The sequence below is a fragment of the Aspergillus saccharolyticus genome, assembly GCF_003184585.1.
Source record: "Aspergillus saccharolyticus JOP 1030-1 unplaced genomic scaffold BP01scaffold_3, whole genome shotgun sequence".
Classification (NCBI taxonomy): domain Eukaryota; kingdom Fungi; phylum Ascomycota; class Eurotiomycetes; order Eurotiales; family Aspergillaceae; genus Aspergillus; species Aspergillus saccharolyticus.
Genome location: NW_020290613.1, coordinates 419,887 through 436,323, shown reverse-complemented (window position 1 = coordinate 436,323; position 16,437 = coordinate 419,887). Strand labels below are relative to the sequence as shown.

General features: G+C 53.0%; 7 protein-coding genes across 7 annotated transcripts; 4 read left to right on the top strand and 3 right to left on the bottom strand.

Moving 5' to 3' along the window:
- Positions 1-25: 25 nt before the first annotated feature.
- Positions 26-1,509, top strand: BP01DRAFT_353150 (uncharacterized protein). The gene is made up of 6 exons (XM_025574106.1): positions 26-295; positions 377-396; positions 453-484; positions 547-608; positions 658-782; positions 864-1,509. The coding sequence occupies exons 1-6, from the start codon at positions 152-154 to the stop codon at positions 1,402-1,404; spliced, it is 924 nt and encodes a 307-aa protein (XP_025434831.1). The 5' UTR covers positions 26-151; the 3' UTR covers positions 1,405-1,509.
- Positions 1,510-1,739: 230 nt separating this feature from the next.
- Positions 1,740-3,838, top strand: BP01DRAFT_353149 (H3 histone acetyltransferase RTT109). Its single transcript, XM_025574105.1, has one exon. It carries the CDS (start codon positions 1,821-1,823, stop codon positions 3,522-3,524), a length of 1,704 nt encoding a protein of 567 aa, XP_025434830.1. The 5' UTR covers positions 1,740-1,820; the 3' UTR covers positions 3,525-3,838.
- Positions 3,839-4,096: 258 nt separating this feature from the next.
- BP01DRAFT_311474 (putative ceramide glucosyltransferase) lies at positions 4,097-6,328 on the top strand. The gene is made up of 2 exons (XM_025572452.1): positions 4,097-4,426; positions 4,511-6,328. The coding sequence occupies exons 1-2, from the start codon at positions 4,278-4,280 to the stop codon at positions 6,117-6,119; spliced, it is 1,758 nt and encodes a 585-aa protein (XP_025434829.1). The 5' UTR covers positions 4,097-4,277; the 3' UTR covers positions 6,120-6,328.
- A 151-nt stretch (positions 6,329-6,479) lies between these two features.
- Positions 6,480-7,270, bottom strand: BP01DRAFT_362578 (ankyrin; the record flags this gene model as incomplete). The annotated part of the gene is made up of 2 exons (XM_025576229.1): positions 6,480-6,910; positions 7,042-7,270. The coding sequence occupies 2 exons, from the start codon at positions 7,268-7,270 to the stop codon at positions 6,480-6,482; spliced, it is 660 nt and encodes a 219-aa protein (XP_025434828.1).
- Positions 7,271-8,020: 750 nt separating this feature from the next.
- BP01DRAFT_353145 (WW domain-containing protein) lies at positions 8,021-9,323 on the bottom strand. The gene has a single exon (XM_025574104.1). The coding sequence runs from the start codon at positions 9,146-9,148 to the stop codon at positions 8,192-8,194; it is 957 nt and encodes a 318-aa protein (XP_025434827.1). The 5' UTR covers positions 9,149-9,323; the 3' UTR covers positions 8,021-8,191.
- Positions 9,324-11,876: 2,553 nt separating this feature from the next.
- Positions 11,877-12,676, top strand: BP01DRAFT_114088 (hydrophobin family protein). Its single transcript, XM_025570341.1, has 3 exons — positions 11,877-12,400; positions 12,453-12,541; positions 12,603-12,676. The coding sequence occupies exons 1-3, from the start codon at positions 12,055-12,057 to the stop codon at positions 12,657-12,659; spliced, it is 492 nt and encodes a 163-aa protein (XP_025434826.1). The 5' UTR covers positions 11,877-12,054; the 3' UTR covers positions 12,660-12,676.
- A 1,535-nt stretch (positions 12,677-14,211) lies between these two features.
- Positions 14,212-15,702, bottom strand: BP01DRAFT_379234 (uncharacterized protein; the record flags this gene model as incomplete). The annotated part of the gene is made up of 1 exon (XM_025577134.1): positions 14,212-15,702. The coding sequence occupies one exon, from the start codon at positions 15,700-15,702 to the stop codon at positions 14,212-14,214; it is 1,491 nt and encodes a 496-aa protein (XP_025434825.1).
- Positions 15,703-16,437: the final 735 nt, after the last annotated feature.

Here is a 16,437-nt window from a genome sequence, read left to right as displayed (position 1 = left end):
TTCAAAAGTTTTGATCAACAACAATCACGTCCAGACTTCGAATACTCTCGCATTGAATGCCTCTCTTCTATTCTAGCAATCTAGATTCCTCCTCTACTCATCCTGTGAATCTTACCAGAATTTGAACAGGATATTACTATCAATACAGACAATGATGCTGCCCCTTGTTGCGGCCTCCGCATTCCTGGTGGGTTCGGCCGCAGGAACGGTGACGGAACTACAGAGCGTGCTAAGAAACACCCACTTGAGCAATGACTATGGCTATCCCACCGATTTCACCAGAGGTGTCATGCCTGTAAGTCTGTTCGAACTTCTATGCTGACTACCAAGTTGGGAGGTGTAAGGCAGTGGATGAGCGAGTCTAATCAGCCTACAGATCCCAGTTCATTCCCATAAGTAAGCCCACCGTCGGCATCATTTAGCTATCGGCGCAATGCCTAATTTTGTGCCAGTGACTACTGGAGAGATATACCTTTCTATACGGGTATGTATAGATGACCCAATGCCACCGGTTAATGGTACCTTGAGGACTAATTCTTGTCATAGGCCTATCTAAAGGCTGCATATCAACAGAAGCAGATGTGTGGCTGTATAACGGCACCCTCTATGTCTGTCCATTCCTCCATCGGACTTTTGGGGTGATGCTGACACGAACAGGTCGGCCATGATGAGTCCTCTTTGACTGAGAAGCGAACATTGGAGTCGCTCTACATCAATCCTATTTTGGACGTACTCCAACGCCAAAACCCCACAACTCGTTTTGTGACCTCACCCACGAAGAAGTAAGACTTGTCTTTTCAGTAGCTCTCGAGTACTCCGGTCCGACCGGTCCATTGCCGTTAATCCGAGCTGACTATGACCAGCGGCGTGTTCGACACCGATACCTCACAAACACTGTACTTCTTCATTGACCTGAAGACGGCGGGGCCGGAAACCTTGGATGCTGTTATCAAGGCCTTGGAACCACTTCGTGCCCGTGGCTACCTGACCACTCTCAAGGACAACACGACCATCACCCAGGGGCCCGTCACAGTGATTGGTACCGGTAACACGCCACTGGATTTGGTTGGGCCGGTAGCCAATAGAGACTACTTCTTCGATGCACCCCTCGATCAACTTGATGAAAGTCCATTCAACGAAATAACGGGCCTCATCTCCCCCATTGCCTCGACCAGTTTCGGGGCTGCCGTGGGCCCTCTTTCACATAGCGAGTTGAATGAGACTCAGACCCAGGCCATTCGAGCGCAAATCTCTGCTGCAAAGGAGAAGGGGATCGGAGCCCGTTACTGGGGTACTCCTTACTATCCGATCCGGACTCGCAACAATATTTGGAGGACTCTGCTTGAGGAGGGTGTCGCTCTGTTAAATGCAGACGATTTGGATGCGGTGGCGGGATACTTCTGATTCGAGTCTTCTTGGCGGGACAGGTGATCTAGTGAGTCGAAGATAGGTATGTAGATAGATAGCTCCTCGCCGGGCTTTCCTTTAGAAGGTAAATCCACTCGATGCATCCTGTTGGTATAGTCGCTTCCGCCATGCAAGCACCACTAAATTGTTCATGTAACACGAATTCTACCTTGTATGAAGAAGACAACATTCCTGGGCCTGATCTTGATATTAACTTCTCTCCTGTCGATAACGAGGGATAAAGTGCTGACAGCGACGAATCACGTGACACTTTTCATATTTTGGGTGAGAAAAGAGATGGTTCACGTCAAAGGATATTCGCAAGGGAAGATCCGAGGGGCAATTTCCCATACCTATCCCAACTGAACTTCCTATGTCGGATTGGCCGTATCGAGGATATTTCCCAGACGGCCATGTCTCAGGTCGACGTGGAATTAGGCGATCTCTTGGCCGAGGTGTTGCCCGCCGGTGTCAAGCTTACCATTCGCCATGTTTCCTCGACTCCCACCCCCTGCGCTGCGCTCTTCGCCGCACCACCTGGAGAAACGTCAGAGCCCACCTTTTGCGAAAATCATTTTCTGACTGCGTCGGTTGAAGCGGAGGGGAAAGATGGTGCGGAAATCATTGTGCTAGGGGTGGAGGTGTTGATTTACAGCACCGCGCATCTGACGACCATCTTCGTCTCCAAGGCCGATTCGACCGGGTTCTTACTTCTACTGAAAGACGCCCCCAAGGTCTCACTACTACGACGCATCTCCCAAACCTTTCTCTCTTTCCTAGTGCGGACGCACCAGCGCCCAGGCGTCCGTCTTGTGGTGTCTCTGTTTGCGCGCGCGCAGAACCAGTACCTGTTCCCTGGCAGCATAGAGAACGAGGGGAAGCATGTCCTTGACGATCGGGGGCTGATCAAATGGTGGTGCCGCGTATTGGACCCGATCCTCCGCGAGTACGAGCCGGAGTCAGGCTCACATGAGAAGAACGCGCTGGATCGCCAGACAGAGTCGGCGCAAAGCTCGGCCACGGCCTTCCTCATCGTTCCGGGGTGTGACAAGTTCGAAACCAGGGGGTTCTTCCCACCGGCCGCCCGGCTGGACAGCAAAGACCGCCCCAGATGGTCGAACAGTTACCCTCTGCATCAGCTCTGCGATGACCCCACGGCGCCCCCGCGTTGTCTGGTTCCTCGCTTTCCCGACGACCCAAAGACTCGATTCCTGATTGATCTGGATGACGAGCTTCCCGAGCAGTCTGCTGATGAGGCTTCCTCTATGGCTCCCGGTCAGTGGCGGAGCGTCAAGTCTCTGGATCAGTTCTGGGAGATGATGTCTTTTCGACAGGAGTGCTCTTCCGGACGATTGGTCGGGTTCTTGTGGCTCGTCATCAACCCGCCCGGACTGATCAACTCGGTCCAGATGACCAGTTCTCGATCTGTGCTCGGTGATAGCAAAGGGTTGTCGAGTGCTGTGGAACATGTCACCCCCCGTGCGCCGACTACCGTTCCTGAGATCCAATCCAAGGATGTTGTGTCTTCTGTTTTGAAACAACTCGATGCCTCAGAAGCAATTGTGGCACACCCGATTGATGCACTGGACACCCCGGCGACTGTCGCGGTCGCCGAACCCGCTAAGACCTTACCCGTGTCCGAAGCCGTGGCCCAACGTACTACAGATGCCAGTGCCTTCTTTTGGCCTGAAGCTGGGCGAGGCCACGCTGTACTCAGCGACGGCGATTACAAGTCTGCAATTGACTTCTTGATTGAGCAGGATTTCTTTAATCAAGAAGTCGCTATTGCCAGTACAAGAGCCTGGGGCGAGAAGGTAGCCGCACTCGCTGATCAACTATGGGTCGGGCAACAAGTAATAGGACGAGGCACAACAGACCAGTCCTCTCAGGAGACTGCGGAGGTCAATACTCTCATCAGCAGCACGCTGGTTCGAAAGCGCAAGAAGGTAGAAGAGCCGCCCGCCCCGACGCCAGACAGCGACAAATCTGCCGACAAGTCTGCGGGAGACGCCAGTGCACTAACAGCGGATGCCACCGTGCCTACCTCGCCACGCGAGCCAGTTTCTGGGGTCAATGTTCTACAAGCCAGTCTGATTCGAAAGAAGAAAAAGACGTGACATTGGAATGGCTTGTGCTTGGCATCTGGTCTTGTCATTCTACATGCAGACAGGATGGGTTTCATATGGCATCTGTACGATATGAGGATTCTTGGGGTAATTGGCATGGCTTCATCTTTTTTTTCTTTCTCTGATTTCTTGTCTTCTGGGAAGTGCATACTGGGTATCATTGCTTTTTCAACATCTTTCTTTTTGTCTTAGCTGGAATTGGAGGAGGCTCTGTCGCCGACTTCACAAAATGTGGAATTGAGCATCGGAGCTACGGAAACGGATATTTAGATTTCTAGCAGACCATTTAATATGACAACTTCGACGCTTTTGCTTTTACATGAATACATCAGACAAGCAAAGTGTGAAACTCCGAAATTGGATGCCAAATTGGACAGGGGCAGCTGCGCCAGACGAGATGCGCCCGACGAGCGGGAAAACTCCACCGCTGCGCGCCGAACCCGGAATCCGCGAGATCCGAATGGAACTTGCGCATCTCAGCTTTAGCGCTTAGCTGCTGCTACTGCTGTTGCTGCTACTGCTACTGCTATTTGCTACGTACTTTGGAGCCTGCTTTGCTGCGGCTACAGTTCGTCGCGCTTAGCTTCATCCTGGCTATTCAGTCCTGACCGCGTTTGTTTTGGTCTTTGTTTCCATTCTCTCTACTACCTGTCACTCGCTTCGCAGTGTGCTCTTCTTTCTTTCCCATAGAATGATTTCCTCGTCGACGGACCACTCTGCTGCTGCTGCTACTCACATCTGCCTATGTTGACGCCTCACTTGCGGTCGCTTGCCTCCGAGCTTGGAGTGGCCACTTGCCAAGGCGACATTCAATGGCCCGTTGTCGCGGGCTGGGTTGGTTTGATCTGGTATACGACCGTGACACTGGTCTGCTCGCTGGGGACGTTCCAAATGTAAACGAGAACAATTGTTTTTTTCCCTGCACATGACCCCCACACGAGAAGGCTAATCTGGAGCTTTCTCACGCTCTTCCTCAGATGGAAGCACTGCCTGCAGAAACCCCGTAGATCGACCTCCTCATCCGCCACTACCCCCGATGCTGCCCCTCACATCACGGCCATCCGACCGGTCAAGGGCCTCGAGCCTCATCTCTACGAATGTCTGGCCTCGACCTTCCGGCAGGACTACCCCCGCGACAAGTTGACCGTCTATTTCTGTATCTCCACGAAGAACGACCCGGCCTATCCCACCCTCCAGAAACTGGTGGCGGATTTCCCGCACGCCGACGCGCGCGTCTACGTCGAGGACGACGACCCGCTGCTCCAGCCCGGCCATGTGCCCGCGTACGAACTGGGCCCCAACCCGAAGATCCGGAATATGAGCCGTGCCTACCGGGAGGCGAAGGGTGATATCGTTTGGATCATCGATTGCAATGTCTGGGTCGGCAGGGGCGTGTGCGGCCGCATGGTCGACCGGTTGTGCGGCACGGGCGCCACGCCAGGCAAGCGGTATAAGTTTGTCCATCACCTGCCCGTGGCGGTGGATATGACGGGGTCGGATGCGAGTCGGGATGCCGAGCGAGAGGCGTTGCTGGAGTCCTACACGAACGGGGAGGGTGCAAGAAGCTGGGACCGCGATGACGACAACACTGCCGTGGCGGCCGCCGCCGCGACAACCGTGCTGGAGAAGCACGGCGCCGGGTCACTGGCGACCGGGGGCGGCCGCTTGGAGGAACTATTCCTGTCGTCGTCGCATGCGAAGATGTACACGGCCATCAACACCGTGCTTATCGCTCCCTGTATCGTGGGCAAGTCCAATATGTTTCGCCGGTCGCATCTGGATTATCTGACTGCGCCGTCTGCCGCGGACCCGCCGCACCTACGCCGGAATCCGGGGATCGACTACTTCTCCGAAAATATCTGCGAGGATCATCTGATCGGGGATCTGCTGTGGAAGAGCCAGGTGCGCGAGGAGAAAGAATGCGGGGAGCGGTGGGGCAAGCATGCGATGGTGTTTGGGGACCTGGCCTTCCAGCCGGTCGCCAACATGAGCGTGCAGTCGTATGTGGCGCGGCGGGTGCGGTGGTTGCGCGTCCGCAAGTTCACCGTGCTGCTGGCGACGCTGGTCGAGCCCGGGACGGAGTCCATCGTCTGCTCGTTCTACGGGGCATGGGGGGTCACGACGGCGCTGGCCCAGTTTCTGGGGCACAAGGGACACGGGTCTGTGGAGATGATGCTGGCCACCTGGCCCGCGTTCTGGGCCTTCTTTGGTCTGAGCATGACCGGCTGGATCCTTACGGACTGGCTGGTCTACATCATGCTGCACTCGGGCAAGACCGTCGAGCTCGATGACGATACCCCGTCGTTCGCGCGGCCGCCATCCCGAGGCGTCACTCGTCGTCCTTTCCTGCATTGGCTGGCCGCCTGGCTGGGTCGGGAGCTGCTGGCTCTGCCGATCTGGATCTGGGCCTTTTATGGAGGCGTCACGGTGACCTGGCGAGATCGGCGCTTCAGGGTCGGCCTTGACATGAAGGTGCGCGAGATCGTGGCCGGTGGGAGCACCACGGGCTCGAGACTGGGGCTGTCATTGACGCAGTCCAGCTCATTGGGCTCGCCTCAGGATCGAAACAAGACGCGACGGGATTGACGGCCAAATCAATGAGATTGCGGAGGTGATATGAGCAAGTACTGATCGTCTCACTTTCTTCTATCTATGTACAACCTACCATGATGACACCAAAATACCCTCAGTGGGAAACTAGACGAAAAACGAATACACATGCCTGAGATTTCAACTTAGACAGCGTCGCCAGTTGAAAAATTCCTAGTTACTGATTCCAAAGTTCTTATGTCATGACTTTAGAGCAATAATTCTATACAACCTGACCGAACAAAATCCCACTATAAGCCATACTAAAGAAACAACATTGATATTCATAAGGAAAAGCACAACAATTCGCACAGAGAAAGAACACTTTAAGGTTTCATTTTTTTTCTCCCCATAGTCTCACTCATCCCCATTGCCAGTAACCGGCACTCCCGCCGAAGCCACCACCGTCTCCGAATCGCCTCCAGCAGCCGCCACCTCGGCGCTCAACATCCACTCAACCACCTGTCTCCCCTTAGACATCTTGCCAGGATCCGCAGCCGCTGCTTCTGCGTCACCCTCAGCCCCCTCGGTGGCAGCAGTGGAGGTGGTGGTCTCCTCCTGAGTCGACCAATCCGCGCGCTCCGCCAAAAACACCGGGTCGAGCCCGGCCTCGTTCTTGACCGAGCTGTCCGCGCCGGCCTCGACCAGCGCCTTGACGCATTCCAGATGCGTGTTCAGGGCTGCCCAGTGGAGCGGCGTGTTGCCGGAGTGGTTGCGATGGTTGACGATGCGGCGGCGGGTGGCCTCGTCCTCCGCCGCGAGGAGGGTGAGAAGGTAGGTTAGGATTTCTAGATAATCATCAGCATTCAGCTTATACCGCGCAGAAGACACTAGGACGCAAAAGACGCAGGCGGGCTTTCCAGGGCTACGTCTTCAAGAAAAAAACAATCAGTCGAAAAGAAAAAACATAAATACGTACCAGTATTCCCATTCGCGGCAGGAAAATGCAACAGGCTGGAGCCGCTGCCTCCCTCAGCTTCAGGAGCAGCGTCGATGGCGGCGGCCACGATGGCCCCCTGCGAGATACCCGGGTATTGGCTGCTGCAGGCGGCGAGGTCCTCCTTGAGGGCGTCGAGGTCGCCGGAGCGGGCGTCGTAAATGAGGTCGTCGATCGTTTCGGCGGGGAGAGTGACGGTGGTGGTGGCCATTTTGAGCTTGTGGCTTACTTTGAAGAAGTTGATATAAAATTAGTGTTGGAGAGTTTTGTTTTTTACTCAGTTCTCTCGGAAGAATTCAGTCTTGGTCGAAGAGTCTACACTTCGCTCCAATTTGAGTAGTAAATAGAGACTGGGGGGGTATCTGGGAGGTATATTAGCTTCTGCGGATCTTGAGCATTCGAATGTAGTTATGGGATTTCCAGCTGAGATGTTAATCGGGGGGTTGGAGGGAGCGGAGGAGTATAAATCGATGAGATAATTGATCGAAAATAGGAAAGAGCGATTGGAAAAACCACGGGAAGGTACAATCCGGTGTCTCTTGTGAGTCTCAATCGACAGCTTCCTTGTCTTGTAATCTGGGGGAAAGAGTGAGGTTGGCAGTGCCTCACAATATTTCCCTTTTGGGAAATTTTTTTTCTTTTTGCTTGTCACTGCATGGATATAGCCCCCTCTCCCTCCTTCCCTCACCCTGGATTTGTATTCTCATTTTCACAACTGGAAAATCCCGAGACATATGCTGAGTACAAAGCAGAGAGACTTTTCAAATCTTACCTTGTTAAATAAGCGAGTGATAGACTCCAATCCTCAAAATTAAATGTGAAGCTATTCCACATGCCGGAGAACTTTGAGACCTGGTCAGGTGACTTGCGGTGGATCTTATCTTCACAACCGCTCCTCTCATCCCGACCAGCTTCAACTTTGACCCAATTCAGATCACGAGCAGCTCATTCCGTATATACCATTCAGTGGCTCTATTGTGCATCTTATAACTTACATAAAGCGCCAATATAACCTAGCCACTATTTAACATACACACAGCAAGAAAAGGAGATAGAGAAGACGCGGGAAAGGTATCTCAGCACACAACAGATAAGATAAGAAGGCAGACCGGAGAGAGGGTACTAAGTTCCATCAGTCCCTCAACCATGCGCGGCGCTTCTCTTCCTTCTTCTCCCGCCGCTTTTCCTTGAACATCTTGAGCTCCGCCTTGGTAAGCTTCTTGGCACTGCGTTCCGCCCGCAAACTGCGACCATCATGACTGTTGGCCGCAGCGTCCACGTCGAAGAAAGCATACATCTGCCGCCGGGACTTGTTCTCATCATTGTGATATTCCGGGTTCTGCGAGGCCGCCTGCCACCGGCCGGTAAACCGGTTGAAGGCGCCCACCGCCTCATACGCCTGGTTCGCGTCCATCGCGGCGGCCCCGGCCTCCTCCTGTCGCTCATACTGCTGCGCATACGGCGCCGTGGGGTCGTAGTCGCCGTGGATGGCAGGATTGTAGCCGCCCAGGACGGGAGCGCGCGGTTCCTGAGCGCTGCTGTCGTCTTCGGCTTCGGCGGGGGCAGCGGCGGCAGCGGAGGAGGACGAGGCATCCGGTACCCGCGGATTCTCCCACTGTGATACCCCGGTGAGGCGATTGTAGAAGTAGTAGGCCTGGGCGTTGGCATCCCAGACCGGTTCCCATCCATCGTCCTCGCCGGGCGGCACTTCGTTGGGGAGCGGTGGGGGCACTTCGTCTGGTAATGGTGGCGCCGAGGCTGATGTGTCTTGTTGGTCTTCGTCTTCGTCTGCTTCTCCATCTTCTTTTTGTGTATCATCGTCTTCGTGTCGCACATCTGCCTCTGCCTCTCCTTCTTCCGCCTCTGGGTGTACATCCTCCTCTTCCTGCCGCGCAATCTCGGACGTGCTTCGATCCTCCGCCCGCTGCTGTGCTTGTACTTCCCCGGTTTCATCATCTTGTCCTTCGGCTGCTGCTTCCGTCCCTACGTCATCCGAGGTAACCTCTTTGCGCGCCTGACCGCGCGGGTGAGACTCCGGCGCGGAGGACGCACTACCACTGCTGACGTCTTGCGGCGATGTCGCGGACATTGCTGGGATTAGCTTTCTTTCCTTTCCTCTTTCTCTGCTTTGCACTTGAGTATGCGAATGCACGGAGTGGCCGTGTTTGTCGGTAGTAAGAGCTCGACTCGAAAGGGAGCGTCAGCAACGGTTAATATGCATAGAGCCCTCGGAGGAGTCTTTCATTGATGCTGGGAGCTGAATTGGGGGGCGATGAAGATGGAAGGAATCGGTGATTGATAGCGAAAGCTGCCCGGTTGGGTTGCTGACTCATCGCGAACTCGGACTGCCTGGGACTGGAAAGATAATGGCGCTAACTGTTTTAGGGTTAGTGACCGCCTGATCCTAGGGTCTTCTGATTGGTGGCGGAGTGAAGTACTGTGTAATACCTCAGAGGAGAGGGTGTCATGAATTCATCGTAGGCGTAAGAACATTTTAGCAGATGTAGATGTAAGATGAGCTTTCATAATGTAATCTTATCTGTAGGTGCACTTAATCTCAAGACTAGACAATTACTAGGGTGTAGTACTGTGGTGCACTGCTTAAAATATATGCTGAGGTCTACGCAGCATGAAAATATATCATGACATGTCAAACGTTTATGCCACATCTTTAGCCTCAAGCTAAGTATGTAGTACTCATTTCACGAGCACAAAGCTACTCAAAAAGATATTTGATTGTACATTCAGTTAGAGCCGAAATATGCGGAGAAAATACCCTCGTGACTCTGCCCCGACTGAGAGAATCGCAGAGCTCGTACCGTCCTTCTCAAGTGAATATTGTCTTGATATGCACACATCAGAATACGGAATATGTAATCAAGGCATAATACAGGTTTGTGCTATATTCAATTCAACGGCGATGCAGAGATACGCGTGTAATCCGACAAATAAGCTTGGTGTATCCGATGACTTGATTCCCCCGCTGTCCCAAAGCAAGGTTGGCAATTCTCTATCAATGGGACGACGGCGTAGAGTGAAGTTGTATCTGAGTCGAATTCAAGAGTATAAAGATGTCCAGAACCTCTCAAGGTACCATCCCTTCATAGTAGTTCTCATGGTCTGGTCCCTCCTGTTATTCGAGTCGACTCGAGATGATGTGTGAATTATGCGAAATGAATATTCTACTTGAATCTGAAGTCTAAAGTCGTTGAAGTCTCTTCGGTCAGGATGAGTCTATTTAACCCGGAGTGATCGGTGGAAGAACTGGACTCAATTCTGAAAGGCAGTATATTATACAAGATACTCAGTATCTCGTAGTCAGATGAATGCTCTATGTTTCTACACACCAGGATTGTAATGTGAGATTCACGAGTACTACAGCCATACTTTTGACCATATCCGACTTACTCTCAGAGCTTGAGAAAAAGAACCATTTCAGATTCCAGAACCATTGATGAAGCATACATATGGGGTGTATTTGTGTGTACCAGAGTATACTATGCTATGAATAACCAAGTTGAGACACCGAGGCACCTAGGCACCTAGGCACCCAGGCATCCAGGCACCCAGGCATGAGCATCACATGTTCCCAGCCACCACCGGACAACAACACAACATCATCTGCACCACAACCAGGTTCAGATTCACCGCTGAACGCCAATTCCTACTTCATGCCCTCCAGTTCAGCCAAAGCATGAACATGATCAGCCTGCGGTCATACCGCCACCCAGCAAAGAGAGACCGCAACAAGGATCTCCATGCTGCCTCGTCATGTGTCTCAAACTCATTAATGAAAACGCATCGCTGCCCATGACAACCAGCTCAATTCTTGATCTGAATCAGCATTGTGCAGGGTGTTTTGGTCTGAAAAGTGGGCCAGTTTCAGGGTTTATCCGAGATCATGCTGAGACCATCCTGTTTTGGATGATATTGCACGAGCATGGGCAAGATCGGAGAGGATAATTCTGCGAACAGAGCCGTTGTCCTTGCAATCGGAAATTAGCTAGCAACTAGTGGTTGATCTCCCTTGCGCGTCCACCGCTACAGAGCCCCCTCCGCCCACATGGAACAAAGAAGGAAGGGAGAATTGACAGAGCTCGATCTTCAATCCCTTGCATGTCAAAGCATGCTATTGCATATGCCCTGCAACCTTACTCGAGGGCTGAATCAGCCCAACAATGCTTACCACGCCACCCGCATACCGCACGAGCACTTTCAAAGTCAGTGTGAGGCTATGAGAAGTGAGTGAGCGGTCTGTAGGGCTTGTGGACAAGGGGCATACGCCCCGAAGGGTGGCGGAAGGTGGCTTGATATCCGAATTGCGAAGGTAATGATGAGAATCTAGTTTGAAGTTTTACTCGAACTCAACAAAGAAGAGTAATGAGATGCAATCTTGATGGATGCATACGCATGTACCTCCAAAAGTGTGCTGGCCGCGCAGAGAGGTAAGTGCTGCGTGACGATTGTACTGAATGGGTAGGAGGAATGAGACATTAGTCTCGCTGCAATGTACCCCAGTCATCCTGCAAAGGCGCTCGTTCTGCGTCAAAGACCCTCGTTTCTAACCCAATTGGCTGCAACCAAGCGTAGAGCAATAGCTGTAGGGTGATCCATACCGTCCGCTGGAGCGGAGGAAACTCTCTGGGCCTAGGAAGGAGGAAACGAGCTGAGTATGGATCCTCAGGAACGGGGAAGGCGAGACAGTCCTTGCATGCTGCATACCACAGTTGGGCATGCTGAGGAGGACTTTGCTGCGCGAAACCCTACACTGACCTGATTTTGTTAAGCGCGACAGTATTGTTGTCCAGCGAGCTCGAGACCTCCTCAAAGTCTATATAAGGCTGGCAAAAGTTGCGCTCCAATCTGTTTCTCTCATCATCACACAATCACTCTCTTGAGCATTCTCTCTCTCCAGTCTTTTACAGACCTTCCGTTCTCTATACATACCAATTATCCGAGTTCACTCTCTCGTTCAAATCCAACCCCACAGTCACAATGAAGTTCTCCATCACCACCGCTGTTCTGGCTCTCGCTGCCACCGTCGCTGCTATGCCCAGCAAGCCCCAGGCTGACGGCAACGTTGGTGTCGGTAACGGCGTCGGCAACAAGGGCAACAGCGATGTCCGCTTCCCCGTCCCTGACGATGTGACCGTCAAGCAGGCTTCCGCCAAGTGTGGTGACCAGGCTCAGCTCTCTTGCTGCAACAAGGCCACCTACGCCGGTGACACCACTACCATTGACGACGGTATCCTCGCTGGTACCCTCGGTAACCTCATCGGTACTGGATCCGGCTCTGAGGGTCTCGGTCTCTTCGACCAGTGCTCCAAGCTCGATCTCCAGAGTACGTCTTTCTCCATGGTCCTGCGTCCTCAGATCCCGACTAACAATCGCAGTCCCCATCATTGGCATCCCCATCCAGGATCTGGTCAACCAGCAGTGCAAGCAGAACATCGCCTGTTGCCAGGGCTCCCCCTCGGACGCCGTAAGTTTTCCTATCCACTTTCATCAAGCAAAGCTATCACAGCTGCTAACCGCTCCCACAGTCCGACAGCCTTATCGGCGTTGCTCTGCCCTGCATTGCTCTCGGCTCTATCTTGTAAGCGGGTTCAGTCTATGCTTATGGCCGCTATTCGTCAAGCCTCTCGGGGCCATGGACAGGGGCTAGGAACAGGTTCTGCTGTGATCTCAACCTTTGGGCGATTATAGAATATTCCTGTTGGCAGATGATGTACCATTAATTGTGCTTCTGTGGCACTCTCGGAGAAAGAAGATTGTTTTTGCTTTGGAATGATCTGATCATTAGTTGCGGTTTCCAGTGCTTCCGGCGCTGGTTCCACGGCATATAGCATCAATGCATTAGACTTGCTTTGCTCGACTTGTATTCTCGTGATCTAGCCTCCGCGTAGCACTTCTTCCGTGAGACTTTTCGTATTTTCCTTCTAGCCTTGACATCAGTCGCTCCTTGGGTATAAACTATTAATAAATGTTGTTCTAATTCTACTACACCCCCTCAATAAGCCTGGCTCCATCCCTGCACCCCACTTGATGCTGCCATTCTCTATATCCCATTCATCACGGAGCCTGCGGGTAACTTCTCATTCTCCTCAGCCGTTGCCAACTGAGTGATTCATATATACTATCTCCCGGATGCCTGTGACCTTGAAAGGGTTATCAGCCAACAACTTCCCGATTCCCGGTGAATAACACTGCGTATGGGTCGGCCTTCCTTTCACTTGAACAAACCAAGCAAAACACAGATACGCCGGAATGACTCCGTTCTTCTACTTCAGACTCTCCCAGGAACCCCTTCTCTTTCTTAGCCTACCGCCATTGTCACCCGTTGAGTTCAGATCGAGTCCAGCATTACGAGCCTGAACGATCTTATTTCGTACGGCGTTAGAGTCATTCCACGCCCACGCAAACGCCCACGGCGTTCCTTCTCTGGGCGAGATCTCACACTCCCCAGCCAACCATATTTTGCAGATTCTATTGACTTGACCGCCCTGTGTTGCACCTGAACATCATCTACAAGAAGCAAAGGGGGCTAGAATCTCGGAATGTGTCAAGGTAATGATAGTTATGCTAGATCACAATATTATCTGTGGCATGGTAAGTCTCTGACTCTGACCTTCCTTCATATGCTATCTTTGCCATGATGATTGATCTATGTATACGAAGAGACTACCTTAGTAATTATGTAATAGCCCTACCGACCTTTTGTCTTTAGCGGCCTGACATCCAGATCCGTCCAGACATGCACGATGACACCCAGACTACGCTGGATGGTGGTCGTACTCCCTCAGAACCCTTCGCAAACTGACTCCCAACACCTGATATCCCCAAGAAACAAAAGAAAGAGAAAGCCCCAAAACAAGAGTCCGATCATAAACCCGAGCCCAAGCCCAAATAGAGATGGAAGGCAAATCCACCTGCAGATACAACAAGGCAGATCTTCAACTCCATGACACGAAAAGATACACCCAAGAACAGTAAAACCAGGGGGTGGTTTACATGATAGACAGAAAGGAAAAGGGTCCATGGTTTGGCTAAGAGCAGAAGAGAGCTTTCAAGAGAGAAGCCACCAACCCCCCCGAGATGGACCATAGACACCAACAAAAGATAACCCCTGTGCCGGAACCCCAAACTCCGTGGCTAGCAAAAAAGAGTCTGTGCGTTATGTTGTTGAGAAGGATGGGGAGAGTGATGATGAGGGCTGGTGGCTGCGTTGCCCCCGCTGGGGCGGAGGGAGGCCAGAGGGAAGAGGACGGTGCCCATTCGACGCTGTTTCTTGGTAGGACTTGGGTGTGGGCTGGTTGGAGTTGTGATTGAGTCCTCCTGTTGTCCGGGATAATCGTGGTGGATGCTGGTGGGTTTGTGCTTCCGCTGCGGAGTCCGGGGCAGGGGTCGCTGTTGGAGGAGCTGCTTTGGCGATTTCGGGGGCGGAGTGGGCGGAGGGGGTGAGGGGAGTTTGGTGGTTTTCGTTGGGGTCGTGGGTGGACGGAGAGGTCGAGGTCCTGCTGGAGATGCAGTGATGATGGTGTTGGTGGTTGTGGAGTAGACCGATGAGGGCGACTCATCGACTGCAATGGTGGATGCGCGAAAGGCCGACGACCTGGGCACGAGGGGCATTCTGGCCACGGCTGCCGCGGTGGACTGCAACAGATTAAATAGCTCGATCATCGACTTGCGTTGGCTGAGGCGCCATGTGGAGGACCGTTTATCGTCCTGCTTGTCATCCTCGCCCTCCTCTTTTACCGTCTCTGCAGGCGTTAACGCTGGTGCTGCTTTCTTCGATGCGATCGCCTGTCTCAGAGGACGGATCTTAACGCCTCCATCGGTCCTCCTTTCCTCCCCTTCAACATCTTCCGGAATATCCTCAATCATCCGGCTCTTGATCTCGGGAAGTTTCAGAGCCCCCCCCGTGGATTGAACCTGCATACTTGCCGGCCGGGGCTTCCTGTCGGGGTTCCTGGGGATCCGACGACTCGCGAGCTCAAGATCCAGATCGTCTTTACTCTGAGCCTTTGCCTTTGCCATCGCCACTGCTTCATCATCTCCTCCTCCTCCTCCAGCCCTCGACGGCGGCCGAGAAGGCACCACCTCCATGGCGATGACCTTTTGCACTGGCTGCGGACTCGACTGTTCAACATCCGTCTCCTCGTCCGACAACATATGATCACCGGGTTTGCTGCTGCTGCTGTTCCTCCTCGTTCCATTGAGAAAATTATCTCTCTCCTCCCCTTCGTCAACCGCCTGCTCCAGAATCGGCCCATCCTCCGGGCCCAGCGTCGAGCACTCCGAGTCCGCACAGCTCACGAGGCGAATAGACTTTGAATGGGACAACCCGGTCGTTGTCGCCCCTTCCACTCCACCTTGGGCTCTCTCGTCCGCAGATACAGCCGACAACTCGGCCGCCTCTTTCTCCACGATGTTCTGGCGAGGGTGATGGTGTCCATGAACGACCCCCTTCTCCTCCAACTCAGCAATCCCCGCACATGACCACGAGGAATGATGATCGCGCTGTCGTTTCGCCCGCCGCAACTTGCGCACCTGCATACAAGGCAGGAGGAGTGTGGATAGAACCCCCATGTTGTTCCGAGGTTGACACATGAGGTCCGAGTTCACGCTGGCGGTTCTTGTCATCTTGGGGGCGGGGGGAGGGAGGCTCGTTGCTGTAGAAATACTCTTCTGAACTGTCGGTTCTTCCTGTTGACTAACGTGCTTGTTCCAATGGCGGATTTCTTTGATTTCTCCTTCTTCGTTGTCGGGGAGATAGACAAGGGGATGTTGTCTTCTTTTTTTCTCTCTTTTCGGACAGATAGAATGAGTTTCAAATTCGACGGCCTCTTTGGGAGGTTCAGCGGTAGCGTTGGGCCAAGGGAACGATTTATTGAGTTTGTTTTTGATTAATGGATGCTGGGGGGTGCGCGGGATGTCTAATGATTGTCTTGCATTATGCTTAGAGTAGTAGTAGTGGGGGGAGGAGGGCATTGTGATGGTCGAGGTACTGACATTGTCTAGGTTTACATCCCCTCTCCCTCATTACTTCCTGCTGATGCTGATGTCGATGCTACTAACTCATATTGTGATATCCGTACATGCGGGGGTGAGGAGGGAGAGACTGGCCTGTACAGTCGGCGGGTTGAGATTGCGGTCGATCTATGCGTCTAGGATGAGGCGGGCAATCGCTAGTGCATGTTTTCTTTCTCAGTTGACGAGCAGACCCGACCAGACCAGACCGGAGAAAGACCAGTATACAAGGACGCTTAGTCTAGACCCGCAGGGCTGCATCACTGCAAGGAGACAAGTCAGGCCCATGAAGTCGACGAGGAGATAGTCCTCCTATCTGATGTGGGTGGGAGCTCGATTAGGGCAATC

What these genes read in the sequence shown, in the direction of transcription:
- BP01DRAFT_311474 (XM_025572452.1), top strand. Translation starts at nt 4,278, where the DNA reads ATGTTGACGCCTCACTTGCGGTCGCTTGCCTCCGAGCTTGGAGTGGCC. An exon ending in TCGCTGGGGACGTTCCAAAT is followed by an intron (nt 4,427 to 4,510) that starts GTAAACGAGAAC and finishes GCTCTTCCTCAG; the next exon opens with ATGGAAGCACTGCCTGCAGA.
- BP01DRAFT_353150 (XM_025574106.1), top strand. Translation starts at nt 152, where the DNA reads ATGATGCTGCCCCTTGTTGCGGCCTCCGCATTCCTGGTGGGTTCGGCC. An exon ending in AGATATACCTTTCTATACGG is followed by an intron (nt 485 to 546) that starts GTATGTATAGAT and finishes TTCTTGTCATAG; the next exon opens with GCCTATCTAAAGGCTGCATA. An exon ending in TGTATAACGGCACCCTCTAT is followed by an intron (nt 609 to 657) that starts GTCTGTCCATTC and finishes TGACACGAACAG; the next exon opens with GTCGGCCATGATGAGTCCTC.
- BP01DRAFT_353149 (XM_025574105.1), top strand. Translation starts at nt 1,821, where the DNA reads ATGTCTCAGGTCGACGTGGAATTAGGCGATCTCTTGGCCGAGGTGTTG.
- BP01DRAFT_353145 (XM_025574104.1), bottom strand. Translation starts at nt 9,148, where the DNA reads ATGTCCGCGACATCGCCGCAAGACGTCAGCAGTGGTAGTGCGTCCTCC.
- BP01DRAFT_114088 (XM_025570341.1), top strand. Translation starts at nt 12,055, where the DNA reads ATGAAGTTCTCCATCACCACCGCTGTTCTGGCTCTCGCTGCCACCGTC. An exon ending in CTCCAAGCTCGATCTCCAGA is followed by an intron (nt 12,401 to 12,452) that starts GTACGTCTTTCT and finishes TAACAATCGCAG; the next exon opens with TCCCCATCATTGGCATCCCC. An exon ending in AGGGCTCCCCCTCGGACGCC is followed by an intron (nt 12,542 to 12,602) that starts GTAAGTTTTCCT and finishes CCGCTCCCACAG; the next exon opens with TCCGACAGCCTTATCGGCGT.